General features: G+C 36.6%; 1 protein-coding gene across 4 annotated transcripts in view; it reads right to left on the reverse strand.

Annotated features, from left to right (window-relative positions):
* Positions 1-1,075: 1,075 nt before the first annotated feature.
* PAIP1 (poly(A) binding protein interacting protein 1) overlaps positions 1,076-16,467 on the reverse strand; it is a 29,313-nt gene continuing 13,921 nt past the window's right edge. For 3 of the 4 annotated variants that reach the window (XM_080638140.1, XM_080638141.1, XM_080638138.1), the window contains 7 exons: positions 14,686-14,798; positions 9,897-10,008; positions 8,546-8,671; positions 5,812-5,918; positions 4,353-4,470; positions 4,168-4,222; positions 3,243-3,578 (listed from right to left, as the gene is read on the reverse strand). In XM_080638140.1, coding sequence (XP_080494266.1) covers positions 3,376-3,578; positions 4,168-4,222; positions 4,353-4,470; positions 5,812-5,918; positions 8,546-8,671; positions 9,897-10,008; positions 14,686-14,798 — 834 coding nt within the window. In that variant the 3' untranslated portion in view covers positions 3,243-3,375. Of the gene's footprint in view, positions 2,541-3,242; positions 3,579-4,167; positions 4,223-4,352; positions 4,471-5,811; positions 5,919-8,545; positions 8,672-9,896; positions 10,009-14,685; positions 14,799-16,467 lie in introns of those variants that run through there. The other variant, XM_080638139.1, reaches the window with a different exon arrangement.

The following is a 16,467-nucleotide window of genomic DNA, read 5'->3' on the forward strand; positions in this document are numbered from 1 at the left end:
AGAAACATACACAGTGCACTTGAAAATTCAGGTGAGATCATCTTTAAACCTTTCAAGACTCATCTCTGACATGCACAGAACTACTGGCAGTTAAAAGCAGGTAGACAAGCAGGAAATGGTGATTATGATGATGCAAAACCTGCTGCTGGCTTTACTCTCTCACATCTCATTCCGCCATCAGTAATTTGTGTTAGACTCCTGTGAGGCTTAAGACAAATAGGGTTGTCAAGTGTTTAAGGCCAAGATTATCCTGTCTTCCTTAAGCAGTAAGGCAGAGTTAAAACCAAATTTTTCTGCAGTATGGCCTTAAAAACTCTTACAAAGCTTCCTACGTGCAGAGACCATCATCATCACTAGTACTTTGAACAGAAGCGTCACTTTATGTCACCAGTCAGCACTGCTGGTGGAAGGCAAATCTTATGTTGCAAATTTTGAACCAAATTGCTTCATCCTTCCAATTCCTAGTCCCCAACATTTTTGTACAGGATGACTTGCCCTATTTCTTACCTACAGGTAAGACACACTGTCTCCACAAGCTGACATGGTATACAACTGGAGTCCCACAGCTGCATTACAGACAAAAAGACACTGCAAAAGATACAAAACTAAAACACAGAGTGGAGTCCCTTGAAGACACTATTAGTTTACTATAATGGATATATGAATACTTGTTTCTTGGGACTTCAAGGTTTGAGTAAGTATGTTTTCCACAAGACATCTGCCTGTAAAGTCAGTGGAAATCGGGCCTGTATTTGGATTCAAATTTTCATATGAAAAGAATGCTAAACATTTGAGAATGTGTGTGTGAAAAGAATCTAATTTCATTTTCACTTTTCTAGATTCTGGATTTTGTTTCTAGAGTCTCTGAAATGCTAACATAGCTCTTATGACCATACTGCTCTTTGATAAATTTTATTTTTCCAATGAGTATTAAAAGGTAATACTCCCTGCAACTGTCTAAAGAAAAATAGGAGTATTAGGTAAAGGGGAGTTAGAAAAAGGACAAAAAAATACCTTTTTATTTTTAAGCAAAAAACGTAGTGAAACTATACCAGAGGAAACAAAGCTGGTTAAGTTTTATTTTCCAAAACCTCAACCTAAATAAGTATGTTAAATGAACAGAAAGAGTCAGTGCTCACTCTTAGCAGATGCACAAGTTATTTAATCAAACAAGTAACAGTGAAATATTACCAGAATTATTTACATGCATATTTACAACATGTGTTCTTCATAGTTGTTAACTTTTGGGATTTTTTTTTTTGATTTTTTTTTTTTTTTAAATTTTTTTTTTTTTGGTAAGGGATTCTACTCAATCTAACCGGTAACAGATAACAGGAAACAGTACAACTGAGTTTGGCAACAACAATAACAGAGTATCCTAGGAAAGGTAACATGATTATATGGGGTCAAAAGAAGAGCAGTTGGCTTCAGAATGTTGACATTAATGAAATACATGAATTTACTCCAACTACAAAATTAAACTACATAAAATTAGAAGAATAAAGTAAGTTAGAAGAGTTACTAGGTCAGACATGTTAGATACATTGAAAAGAAAACCAAAACTCTATATTGAGCACTGCACAAACTCTTGAGAAGCATGGGTTAAAACATAACTACATTTGTATGCTCTTGAGTAACACCGCAAATTAAAGGCTAGTTTTTGCTTGTAGAAGTTGAAAATAAGCTTATCTAAACCAAAGACCTTGAAAGCACCCAACTTCCAAAATACTGCTTGCTTCCTCACCTATCAACATAGAATGTGTTTGTACCAGGGGAGAAAAAAAAAAAAAAAAAACCAAGCCAAAAACATCTGGACCTCATCCGTACAGGTTTTGGGAAAAAAAAAGGGTAATAAACAAAACAAAATTTCCCACAAAACAAAACCTACATAAATCACTTCTCATGGCTGTAATCTACAGGGGAAAAAATAAAATAACTCCCCAAACACCCCCCCTAAAAAAACCCCCACAAAACCAAAAAAACAAACCAAACCCAAGACCCAACTGTTTTTGATCATGCTTTTTTAGGGGGGAAAAAAAAAAAAAATTGGGTATCTTTAAAAAGGTTGAGTAAATCCCAATGTATACTGCAACAAGCAAGAAAGCAGTTAAATTCAGATCAAGTTATTCTTCCCCTTTTTCTCAAGTGAAATTTTATGGAATAATTCCCCACTAGATTGTAATTTCAGTTATGATAATTTTAAAATAATTTTTATTGCAGCCAAAACATTGTTCATATACCTGTACATAAAATAAACTATGATTATATACACAACATTTTAAGATACAGGGCATGAGTTTACAATTTTTGGCAGTTTCTGTTAATGAAAATTGTGTAACTTTAGTACTTGGAGAAACTCAAGCTCCCTGTTTTGGTACAAATGTTTTTATCCCCATGAATTCTAACCATAAAGTGGCTTAATAAACTAACATTAATTTGTAACATCTCACTATTTTTTCGTATGCTCTGATTCTAGACAGAATTTTTCATATGCCTCTTCAATTTCTGGATCCATCTCATCATCAATGTCATCAAAATACCTGAAAAAAAATTAAAAAATTACATCACCAAAGATGTTAAGTACAGCTTTTCAGAAACATTTATGTAGATGTCAAAAATAAAACACAGCTCTGTACACAGCTGTTAACTATGACATTTTCCTAAAGGGGCTGAAAAGGAAAAAAACATGGGTAACTAAGAAAACAAATAAATAGAAACCTCAAAGCAGCATGGGTATGGTACAAATAGCGACAGTGCTTGTCACCATTTTGGATCATCTTACACTGTCCACAGTTTAAAACCAGAAATAGTTCCCAAGATGACAGTAAGTGCAATAATATTAACCAAGCTTCATAAAATTTAATAATGCATCTGTACTGATCTATTAGCAAGAAACCATAATTAGCATCATATTAGCATATCTTTTGGTTGCTCAGCATCCTAGTTCAAATACTGCATCCACTGCCTTGGTAGCACACTAATCAAAGAATCCATTTATATAAAAACCCACATTCCTTTTTGTTGATATATGAAACCTTAATTCCAAAGGAATACTGAATAACCATTGAAGGAATACGACTTATCCTAAGGAAAGAAACGTAACAAACGTTGAGAGACTGAAAATTTTGTAATCATCTCTAGCTGGGATGTATATGCACATCACTCAAGTGAATTCAGTTTGTCTCACTACCAACACTTGAAAGTCTGCTGCTTCATTTTGCTTGCAAATTTACTTATTTATTTATAATGCAGGAAAGAGTTTGTTTGTACATGTACATGAATATCTGAATTCTAATTACCCCGCTCATTTGGATAAATATAAAATGTTTCAAACTTGTGTGATTACAAAACAGCTAACCTCCACTGTAGAGCCAACTAATAATTATTTAGTTTTGGTTTTGGCAGGACTGGATTTCTGAGTCTGCAGTAAAAAGAACTGGTATTAAAAAAAAAAAGAAAATTATCACTCAAAAAGAAAACATACGGATCTCCAGGTCCTGGCAGATATGTTCCATTTTCTTCATATTCTGGAAAAAAGTCCTCTCTTTCAAGCAGCTCTTGGTATTTTTCTTGATAATCTGGCAAAGCAAAAATGAGATTGAATAATATATAAAACTAGTCCTCTAAATTACCATACAACTGTATGGTTGGAAAATAACCTTTTCAATGAAACCATAAATGGTATGGAACGTTTTATAGAAAAAAAACTCCTGCTACTGTGTTTCTCAGGACATGAACCAACCTTCAAGAATGATACCTAACTTCCCAGCACAGATGTCTGCTGCAAAAGATTTCATGCCACACTGTGCTCAGATTACAGAGAACAAGGAAACCAAGGAAGAAACAAACCCTTTTGCTACTAACAACAAACAAAAATTGACTTGAAGATTTCTGGCTTTCCGGAGGGATCAAGTTCTGAGAACTATGGCACAAATTCTTCTGAGTGACATGAACTCAAATACATGCTTTCCATTTTAAATATTTATTTTCCTTTAATGCAGGATAAGGCATGGGTTACACGAATCAGAAATTCAGACATAATTTTGTCTTTTAATTTGCATGGATTTCAGAAATTTGAAGAACAACTTTTTATGTACTTCAACAGGACAAAGTTGATTACAACTCTTCAAAGATTGAGAAGAAAGGTATGCTAAGCTGTTGACATACCTGGGTCTGCTGCAGTGAAAGGAACACCCTCCGAAGTGTAAAATGTTGGCTCATTCTAAGAATAAAGTTACACAGAAAGTTATACGTATTCAGAGAGACAGCTGTTTGTAGTTTTTAACAATGTGACAGTCTATGAATCAAATTAAATTCACAATTAAGGAACTGAAGTGTCTGTATGTTCTTACCATAAAATAGTTAGGGTCATTTTCAGGGGTAGCTTCTGTATGTGCAGAAGATCCATGAACTCTACCCCAGTTACTTGATCGTAATTCTACTAGTTTCAGAAGCATATGTTTCACATCTCTGAAATAAAAAAAGCAGCACTCCATAAGTTAGAATGTTTTGTGCTAAGCATGAAATTAAGCTTCTCATATCTTGCAAATACTACCGTTAAATCCCCTCCCAAAAGCTCTAAAAAGGACAAAACCTGGTCTAGTCAACAGATAACTTTGAGTTAATTTTTTTCCCCCCATAAGTCTAGACGCTTTATGTATCAAATATAAGATACTCACCCTCTCCACTTCCTCTGTGGTGAAGTAAGAGGCCCATATGATACAAAAATTGCTATAGTTTTTATCAAGATACCAAACCTGCAGCACAAGTTTTTCTGATAAATGGATTGCACTGGGAAAAACAGGCAGATGATCTTCAAATTTTATTTAATAATCTAATTTGTTCTCCTAACTTCAGCCCTTTTAATCACACTGTAATTCTGCAGTCAACAGTGAGAAGTAATGTCTCGAATACATTAGATATCACGAGTCATTTCACCCCTAAAATAAGAGAAACTGCTTTTTTCTTTTAAGCAAGTTCATGGAGAAGACTCTCATTAAGGAATAAATAAAATCTTCACTTGTTTTCTCTATTAAAGTAAGTTTGTGCTTCTGTGTCTTTGAAGCCTTTGCTTGTGCTATCAATTTTCTCAGGTTCCTGAAGCAAAATCTTCCTCATCCTCCCTGGGGACAGCTCAATTACAACCCACAGATGCTATAAGCTACCTGTTCGCCTCCCTCCATATGGCAAGAGATCAGGTCACAGTGCCTGGACCATCTATAGGTTTTTAGTGAGTTTGCAAGAAGCTGAGGATGAAGTACAACAGAATCAGATCACCTCATTCACGCAGCCGATACCACTCATTTTTCTCCAGACTGCAGTAAGACCATACTCTCCAGAAAAACAACACAAAACCAAGTTTCACTTTGCCTTTACATTTATACTTATTTGTATATATTTATATAACCCTAATAATAAACCCTAAAATAATATTTAAAAGTATAAACTATGAGATATCGCCACAGTTGTCTACTTATATATATATACTTGCTCTTAGAAACTAAAGCACTTAGGAAAGATTTCAAGATCTAAAAGATTTAAAAAAAAAAAAAATTAAAAAAAATTACTGTGGACACACATACCTATCAAAACATAAAATACAAAACTTTTTTTAAAAAAAAAAACCTCCCCAAGCCCCTCAATTAAGAAATATCTGATTCTATACATAGGAAGTGACCCAAACATCCCCTTCCTTCTTATAAATAGAAGTTTTTAAAATGTTTTGGATGTGTTGTTCATTATTCTTGAACATTTTTAAGGTGTTCTGTTTAATATAAGGAAACCCCACTGCACATAAATTTATCTTCTCACCTGCTACAGTTTGCATCCAACACAACATTTTCAATTCTCTGAATAATATCCTCCATATCACTTTTTCCTTTTTCTTTCCAGGCATCTTCTAAAACTGAGCCTGTCAACTAAAGACATTGGATTAGTTTGGGGTTTTTTTGTTTCTTAATTATAAAACATTAATAAACTGTCAACAGAACAGGTTCTGTAACAATTCATAACATTTAGATGTACTGCGTGACTGCTTGAGGACTGACATTCCCAATTCCCAATACCTTTTTGCTAAAGAGATTAACAGACCTTGTAAATAGTTTATTTTAGATTACAGGCAGTATGGTAGCTCTATGTCCAATGTTTATGTCACCAAGAAGTTCACAACCACTTCTCTCCTTTCAGTCTTGAAATATGATTTGAAACAACTCTTCAATGACATTTGTCAGATCTTACGTAAGTATATGCTATAAAAAAAGGAGACCTTATTTTTGCAGATAATGCCACTAGGTTGCCTGAGACTAATGAAGAGTTTAATAAACAATTTAGAAACACCTCAGTAAACTTGGCTAGCATCACACATGCCACACGATTTCATCTGGGTATACATGAGGAGCCAAGAATTATCTAATTAAGCCAGCCTCAATTTTAATCCATAAAACCTGTGAGGCTGAAGCTGCTGCTGAGAGAGTTTTAGCAGCAGATAGTCTACAACTGCTGTGGATGAAAGCCTTTTCTGTTAAAAATAGGTACTTCACTGCCCAGTAATTGCACAGTAGGAATTTAATCACAAGAAAAATAGTTCGCCTCTATGATCAAAATTAACAGCAATTCCTCATCTACTCAGCATAAATATTACACTTTTCAAAATGCCTGGAATGGCACCTGATGATACAAAGGAATAAAATGCAAAGATAAAAGCAAGCATCTTGGTCAGCATTTGTTTGGTATTTTCAATTTTCTACTGCAGTCCTACCCTGATCCTAGGCAATTAGATAATAGTACCAAGATAATAGTACCAAGGAGTTTTAATTACAAATAAACATACTGCAGAGCAAACAAGTAAAACACCTGTATCTATCACTATATTAAATGGAAAACAGGAGACATCTACTGCTTCAATAGTGAAGCCAAGGGGTTGGACTAGGTGATCTTCAGCGACCACTTCCAACCCTAACAATTCTGTGATTCTGTGTGATTCTGTTTCGTGAAGTAGCCCAATCTAGCTACACATATACTCTAACATTTGTAGCTACTGTAAGACACTAGAAAACACATGCATCAAAAAAACCCAAAAAACCTGTGTTCTGTAACACTTTGTAGATTAGTACCATGTCATAAAATAATTTAGATTGCTGTCTTTTATTTTTGAATGGATGTTGTGAAGTCAAGTAAATATTCCAAGAATATACACAGAAATAGCAAGATCTCCACCTTCTTTTGAGAACGATTATTAAAAAAACAGCAGCACTGGAAAGCCTCACAATTTGTGTACTGCCTTTTTGGAAAGTCCTTCAATGGGCCTTGCCTCAGGGAAGCACTGCCAACATAAGGATTGACCATGGGAGGGACTGTGCTCATTGAATACAACCTCACATTTTTGCTTTGAAGCAACCTGTTTAAACATCCAAACTTCAAATGTAAAGTTTAAACTGAAAGATGTAAAACCTCTCTTCCCTATTCACCATATCAAAAGAAGCTGCCTGAATTTCAAGATAGAAGAGTCTGAAAAATAGTGGAGTGGGAAGAAGAGGGAAGAATGAGGAAAAAGCAACTAAACAACCAACCGCCCTTCCTCTACCCTCTTTTCCCCCCAAAAAAACTAAAGTCCAAAAAAATACTGTTTAGCTTTTAAATTGCTTTCCTGTAAAAGTCTTTTCCCAGCTATGAACATAACCATGGCAAAGAGAAAAGTTTTTCCCTGCATAGAGGCTACCATTTTTTTTTAAGGAAAAATTTACAAGCAAAGAGGTTTGTTTTCATCATGAAAAAGGAATATATTCATTTGTGCAGTAGCAATGATACAGACAATACAGGATGAAATAACTGGTATCAAGAACCTTCTGCCACAAAAAGTGGCAGACGTGTCCTTCAGAACAGAGAACACAGAATCACAGAATCATAGGTTGGAAAGGACCTTAAGATCATCTAGTTCCAACCCCACTGCCAGGGGCAGGGACACCTCACACTAAACCATGCCACCCAAGGATCTGTCCAATATGGCCTTGAACACTGCCAGGGATGGAGCATTCACAGCTTCCTTGGGCAACCCATTCCAGTGCCTCACCACCCTTACAATATAGAACTTCCTCCTTATATCCCATCTAAACTTCCCCTGTTTAAGTTTTAACCCACTACCCCTTGTCCTATCACTACAGTCCCTAATGAAGAGTCCCTTCCCAGCATCCTTATAGGCCCCCACAATTCATTCAAATTGGTTACAGTTTTCTTCCACACCAGAAACAGCAAAAGGATACCTGAAGTGACTGCTTAATCCTCTGCTTCCTGGCTTCAGTTCCATTGCTCTTGTATGTACAAGAACAGCCTTTCATTTTACTTTTAGAGCTTACGTTACTTTTTTGTTGGCTCAATTTCATAATGGTACTAAGCGAGAAAAACCCAGCAAACAAGTATAGCTTCCTTTGCTAATCATGTAATGCATAAAACCTTATAAATATTTTCTCATTTGCAGTTTCCCCACTGCTTCCGAAGGCAGGAAGGTTAAAAAACTTGATCATTTTTTCTGTTAAAACTACCGTCTCACCTTCAGCAGTTTCACTGCACATATCAGATTACTGTCCACAGGATTAGACAAGAGTGCATTTAGTAATTCCCGAAGGCCTTCCTGAAGAATTTCTGCTCGCATTACCTGTCCCTTTGTTCCTTTAATCTGCAACAACAAGTTTAAAAGACTTAAGTTTTAGAAATCAATTTAGTCACATTTTCCTCTCTTGAATGCCGTTATGATTTGGTTCGTGATCAACATAGCTGAGCTCTTTAATTGGAAGAACATGCCGCATACTGTAGCTGTTTTAGAACATAGACTTTGAGAATACCTTATAATTCTGACGTATACATAACAATGCATGCCTAGCATTTTGTTTGCTAGTAAATTGCTAAAAAAAGCTACCAAATGCCTGGCAAATGGTCCACAAAATCCCAGAACCCCAAGCTCTTTCCCATGTTACAATATGTATTCTCTACGGCTGTAGTGGCTTACTTCTGGAAGGTGCTCATTATGTATTTAAGAGAGTATAGAAAACAGTTGAAAAAATAGATCGTAAGTTCCACAGAACTGGACAACTCCTCCTCCCGCAAAGCCCTCTGCAAATTTTCCCATTTACTTCCATCAAGTGAAAAGCAGATTTCAAGGCCTACTTACAAACAGAATTGGAAAACTCACACATTTATGTTCTTTCCTTATGCCAGCAGGACATTTTTATATTGTTTGCTTATATCAAACTGTTGAAATAATCCTGCTAAAAATATATTTAAGTACACTTTGGCAGTGACCTTACTGAACTCACAAGTGTAAGAGTCAAAGAAGCTTTAAGTGTACATAAACTTTTTTGCACATATTACAGATGCAAAAAACCCCCAATCTAAATACAAGATTACATGCTTAAAGCATAATACAAAGGCTCAACCTTCAGAAGGTATGTCTTTAAAGTCCTAAATTTTAAATTGCTCATTTTAAAAAATTCCACATTTTCCTCAAGGGTTTGTTAATAGCTCCTATTGGTGACTGGATACTGAATCATGGGTTATTTATCCTGATCCGCTTCTGCAAGGTTGTAACATTTCCTGCGTTGGTGAAATGTATTCATCTGGGGGTTTTGCCAGTCTAAAGAACATACCAAAAGCTGCATTCCAAAGGTGGTTGTAGTTGGTTCTTTTTATGATTTCTTACACTTTTAAAAAAATCTTTATAAACTTCCACTGATCTTGTCCTATTTTCTGGACACACATTATAACAAAACTGTTCTAAAGTTCTTTTAATCTATTCCCGTCTCCCTTTAGAAAAAAACACCTCAAATTATATGCCATTTGCAGTGTTTACCTGAACACAACAAAAAATCAACAAAGAACCACACCGCATGCAACTTTCTTCTTACCTCTAGATTAAGGTAGAGTTCAGCTAAGAAAAGCACAAAGGCATGAAACTCTTTTTGAGTAGTCTCATCTGCTCTGGTGGCTTCATCCCTGTTTTCATACTCTGCTCGACACCTGTAAAAATTAAAACAAAATCATGCATCTGTAAACATCCCAATGTATTTGTTAGAGGAGGGTGAAATTTTCTGTAACCATTCTAGCAGTGATTATATTTGAAAAGTTTGCAAATCAATAGAAAGCCTTTGTACATATGTTAAAATTTCGTAACTTTGCTGTTCTGTATTTTAGATACTGTTCCAGTAGGTGATTGTGTTTAGAAATCATAAATAATAGAGAAGCTTCATACACTGACTGCTGCAATTGTGTTGGTTTGTATCTTAGCTACTTTATAACTAAACGCTACAATGGTGACTTTAGGTATAGAAACAAATATAACCTTGTATACTAAAGGGAATGTAGAAAAGAATGTACTGAGAAACTCCAACTTAGCACAACCAAAAATTAACTAAGCCAGAACCACATACCAAGGGCAACTAAGTGAAGATAAGAGAATGCTGTATCCACATAATGGTTGGGATTTGTCCAAAGAACAGGAAGGTGAAAAAAGGACAGAGTGAGGAAGAATCCTTACTTCATCAGGACGACCACAACGACCACCAGAAGGGGCTGCGCAAGAGCAGAAGAGGCTGATGTCGTAAAGGACTGATGAACCAATCCCCGATACCTATTGCGAAACTTCTAACGTATAAATTGCGAACGCAATGTGACGGGGTTAGAACCAGATTTGGGTGCGTACCCCTGGTTCTCGGCGCCTTAATAAAGCACCTCATATAACCATTCCGATGGTTATGTGCTTGTCCTGACGCTAACATATTTAACATGACCCTTACTTAACAGAATGCTAAGAACTTAGGAACTACATTGAAACTGTTGCATGCTGAATGTTGGCAAGTACAATTTGTGAAAGAAATGAGAGCACTTGACAAAGACACCATGGACTTGTCTCTTTTCAGGTTAATACATATGATTACATGATGATGTTTTCAAGCGCTGAAATTGGAGACAGCAAAATGAAATAGAGCAAATTACAATATGGAAAAATTAGAAGACAGTTACAGTTTACATATTCGAATATGGGTCCAGGAAGTTTAATGCAGGCAGCCAAATGACCACAAAACCAGATACTCAGTGAAAGACATACTGCCCCTTTCAGGGTGTTGCCCACATTGTCTTAGATACCTTTACATTTACTCGATAAATTCTTTATCTAAACATTTTAAGTGGCAGTGATGCCTAGCTTATGACACTAAGCTGTGTGGTGATATGCTGGAGGGGAGGGATGCCATCCAGAGGGACCCTGACATGCTTTAGACGTGGGCGAGCGCAAACCTCATGAAGTTCAACAAGGCCAAGTGCAAGTTCCTGGACTTGGCTGGGGCAATCCCAAACGTGGATATTGGCTGGGTGCATTCAGAGCAGCCCTGAAGAAAAGGACTTGGGGGTACTGGTGGATGAAAAACTGATTATCAGCTGGCAATGAGTACTAGCAGTCCTGAAAGCCAATCACACCTTGGGCTGCATCAAGAAAAGTGTGACCAGCAAGTCAAGGAAGTGATTCACCCCCTCAACTCCACTCTGGTGAGACCCCACCTGCAGTACTATGTTCAGCTCTGGAGCCCCTGACATAAGAAGGATGTGGAGCTGTTGGAGTGAGTCCAGAGGATGGCCACGAAGGTGATCAGAGGGCTGGAGCAGCTCCCCTATAAAGACAGGCTGAAAGAGCTGGGATTGTTCAGTCTAGAGAAGAGAAAGCTCCAGGGAGACCTTAGAGCAGCTTCCAGTGCCTAAAGGGGCTGACAAGAAATCTGGAGAGGGATTTTTTGTAAGAGCAAATAGTGATAGGACAAGGGAGAATGGCTTTAAACTGAAACAGGGTAGATTTAGATTAGACATTAGGAAGAAGTTCTCTACTGTGAGGGTGGTGAGGCCCTGGCACAGGTTGCCCAGAGAAGTTGTGGCTAACCCATCCTTGGCAGTGTTCAAAGCCAGGTCGGATGGGGCTTTGAGCAACCTGGTCTAGTGGAAGGTGTCCCTGCCCGTATCAGAGAGGTTAGAACTGGATCATCTTTAAGGTTCCTTCCAAACCAAACCATTCTGTGATTCTATAATCTAGATATAAATACAGAAGATTAAGATAATATGGCTGAGAGGTAATTTTTCTAGTACGCAACAACTGTGCCAAAAACATACAAGCTTACACAGCAGTTCAAAAACAGAATTGAAAAGTATTTGAGATAAAGGAAAGCCAGACAACTTCTAATGTACCTCTATGGTTATGTAGTGAATTAAGAAACACTAAAGAAACTGAAAAATCTACATTTTCTATTTCAGCTGCTTAAAGTAGAAACTTGGGCTGAGAAACAGAAGAGGAACTCTCTCTGGTTATACTGTTAGGTTGTTTATCTCCCTTCCCAATTACATCCGTACTAGTAATAAAAACAAAAGCAGGGTGCCAAAATGGATGTTATCTATTGGGTTGGCTTTAAAAAAGCCACCAAAAACCTGATAACCTAACCTTAACAGCTTATTTCCTTCATCCTCAAGTAACAAACATATTTAAAAAAAAAAATCCTAAGATAAAAGTCATAATTTTGAAGGCAAAAAGGCTCATTTTGGGAAGAGGGAAAATGCAAGTATTTTCCGTTTCTTCATGTCCTGGTTTCAGTTGAGATAGAATTGATTTTCTTTCTAGTAGCGGGTACAGTACAGTGCTGTGGTTTGGCTTCAGTATGAGAATAATGTTAATAGCACACTGATGCTATAGTTGTTTTGTGAGTACACTGGAGGAGTGAGTGAATGGCTGTGTGGCATTTAGCTACCTGTCAGGTTAAACCATGACAGTCCTTTGGGAGCCCAACACAGTGCACAAAGGATTGAGCTAACAACAGATCTGACCTCAGTGTGTTAAAACAAATTTGCTATAAGCATTCATTAAATTAGTTTAACAGTCACTGATCACAATATTGATTGATTTTCTCTCAGAGTTGCTGTGTGTGTTCTCAGAGCTGTGGTAACACCTTACTTGCTGTACATGTTGCCTGTTGTGATATTTATCAACTCTGGGGGCTGGGTTAAGGTTACCATTTTGCTGTACTTTGTAACACTGGCTTATGACATGATAAAATTGCTGCTTGTGAGACTCACTCAATCTTGCTTCATTTCCGTACTTCGGGAGCCATCTATCGGAATCTATTAGCAATGACACCTTTTACCTTTTCCCCTCGGAGAGCCAATCCATTGTGGAGATATGTTCTTCCATTTCCCTTTCTTCTGGAGGAAATACCTTCCTCCATCTTCCTCTTCTTCTTCATGCTAATTACAATAGCTCAAGAATTTTGAATATTCTAGGGATGTTCAAACCAGCGTGATCCTATTGCTGTGTCTCCTAAATGTCCTCAGAGTTAAACTACTTAAGAATACCATCCAGAGATCGGTCCCGAGTCTAGATAGTTATGAGTGCTGCTTGGGTAGAGTACCTGTTGTAAAAGTATGCCATGTAGACAGATACTCAAGTATTCAAGAGTTGGGCCACTGAAGAACATCAAAACAGCCAAAAGGTAGATCAGGCTGCTAAGACTGAAGTGGCTCAGGTGGATTTGGACTGGCAACATAAGGGCGAATTATTTTTAACCCAGTGGGCTCATGCAGGCCACCAAGGAAGAGATGCAACATATAGATGGATTCATGACTGTGGGGCAGATTTCACCATGGATGCTATTGGACAGGTTATCCACGAATGTGAAACATGCACTGCATTTCAGCAAGCCAACTACTTGGCTTCATTATTATTATTTTTCCTTCAATTTCTTTCTTATTAAATTCTCTTTTCTTTCCAGGTCTCTCCTCCATCCTCCTGAGGGGCAGGGAGAGTAAGCAAGCAGCTGTATCATTTTTAGCTACCTGCTGTCTTCAACCATGACACTCCAGAAGTTACACTCCAGATAAAAGATCATCATAATGCACTGCTGTTGAAGTTTTTCATGATTGTGTTCCTAAACATAGGTGCACTAAGTGAAACTTTTTAAAACAAGAAGCAAGCTTGAAGTTTATAAAGCCAAAAGCCCTTCAAGAGAAAAAGGCTAATTTCTAAAGAATTCTTAAGTATTAAAGTGTACTGCTTCAAATGTCATGCAGTAAGATTTAAAAGGAAATAGTCCATTTAAAAACTTTTTTGTCAACTACAAAATCTAGTCATTATTAAACTGTAAGCCCTCGGAATTCTGTAGAAACTGAAAACTGAAGAAATGTATTCTTCTGGATTTTATGCACCCACTTCACAGACAAAGTCAGTTAGCTGATCAATGAATAAACCTTACACAGCAACTCCAGCCAGAAATGTAATTAAGGGAAAAAAAAAACCAAACCCCACAATGAAGTCAGTCTTGGCAAGGGTCAAAGGACAAGGACAGTACATACATGTGCATTTACTATACTTTCAAACTTCAGTTGACTAACTTTCCAATTTACCCTGTAATTTGGGATCAGTCTGAGATACTCAGGTTAAAAGAGCCAACAGAACTCCAAATGGAATCCCTTTCTCATATTTTAAAATATTGAAATATTTTAAAATATATGTTTTTGATACCCAGTATGTACGTGTGCTTTAATAATCCTCAATCTAAACTTCTATTTTATATATGTACCTTGTTGCACATGATGCTAACAGTTACTAAGTAAGAAGACATGTAACCTGAGAAAGTGACAGGCTTAAAATTACATACTGATACTGACCTTTGAAGTAACAGCTGTCGGAAGTTCCCACTTTGTGGACTAATGGTTAGATGGTGAGATAGATAGTTACACAACCGTGCTCCCATGTACGAAAAATTTGGGACAGATGTGGCCTTCCAAAATAGAAGTGGAAAAAAGAAATTATTCATAAAATCATTATTAGGCTATCAGGAAGTATCTTTAAAAGCTTTTTAGAAAACTACAACAGTTGATAGGACAACTGAAGAGCAGAAGATTAATAATTACTATTTGTCATGTTAATTTTTGCATCTCATCAACACTTTGCTAAATGCATTCCTGCACTTAAAAAAATACATGTACTGTGATTTGTAAGAATCTTTAAAAAACCAACCACTATTACGCTGTGTGTCTGAACTGTACTTCTTCACTATAACCTACAGCCAAAAAGTATCTGAAGGTCACTTACAAACTGTTTATACGAAAAAAATCAACACGACATTAAAACATTTTTCCAAGGACACACTCTCTCTCAAGGAGCAAGGAGTATATTAAAACAGCAGCAACGACAACAACAAAAAGTCTCCTTCATTCAAAGGGCTGTTTATCCCAGAAACTATTCTTGGCAATAACGAATGCCCAGGGAAAAAGTACAAGAACATGGAAAGTAAAGACAACTACTTTCTCCTGTACACACTCCAGCAACCTGCAGAACAGCAAACTCCTGATTCAGAGGTTAAGACTGTTATCATTACAGTTAATAGCTCTTGATGGGTCTTTTTTTCCAGAACAAGTGATATTACTCTGAACATTTACACTTTTGTTATCTAAAAAGAGCTGGCAGCAGTGAAATTCTACAATGTAAGTTATATGCTGTCTGAAAAACATTCGGCTTTAAATACTATACTTTAAAATTTTAAGAGGTGGAAAAAAACCATCGAAAATTCAACATTGTCTATTATTCAAACTCTCTTAGAACTTAATGCAGAATATCCTATCATTTTGGCAACTTATTACTGTTCAATTATTTTAAACTATCTTCTAACAACACTTGAATTAGAGATTCTTTCTCATATACAGCTTCAGTGAAAAGAGGTTCTAGTGTAAGTAACTACAGCAGCTCTGCCAAAAAGAAAACAAGGTTATCAAGAATTCATTAAACTTCTCCAATGGCTGAATCATCTTTGAACATTCATTGTACATCTTGATCACCTATCAGCTCTACAGCTGTGCTTGCTGCTTCTAACATGTTCAGATAAAAAGCATCTTGCCATTAGCATGTCAATGCATTATATCTAGTTACCTTGTATATGCACTATAGCTAGTTACAGGCAGAGAAAAATGCACTTACTGTAACTGTACTATGTGCATGAAGTCGTTGGTAAAAACTGAACTGTCTTTGGAAGATACAATAAGTTTATGTAACTAAGATAGTAAAATACAATCTAGTTTCCAGTAAGAGGCACGTGAAATACCTAATGAGCTTTTTGGTGCTTTGGTTCAATTAGTTGCTTGGACTAGAAAAGGTGTCCCCTTTTTATGCAGCAAAATACATCACTTTAATTTCACTTCTGTCTCCTAACAAAACCCCCAAACCAGTCAAACACACACAAATTCTTCGAACCTCATCTGTATTTTCTAAACTTCATCTTCCTAATTACTTGGTCTGTATTTGTGGTTGCATCAAATACTGAAACAATTAAGTTTTAGGTATTACGACCTAAATTTAAGGTATTATGACTCAGAGACCAAAAAAACCCACCTCTACATCTTCTTAATAACCAATCATTACTGTGCAGTAACATCTTCCCTGAATTATTGTTG

Source organism: Psittacula echo (assembly GCF_963264785.1).
Source record: "Psittacula echo genome assembly, chromosome: Z".
Taxonomy (NCBI): Eukaryota; Metazoa; Chordata; class Aves; order Psittaciformes; family Psittacidae; genus Psittacula; species Psittacula echo.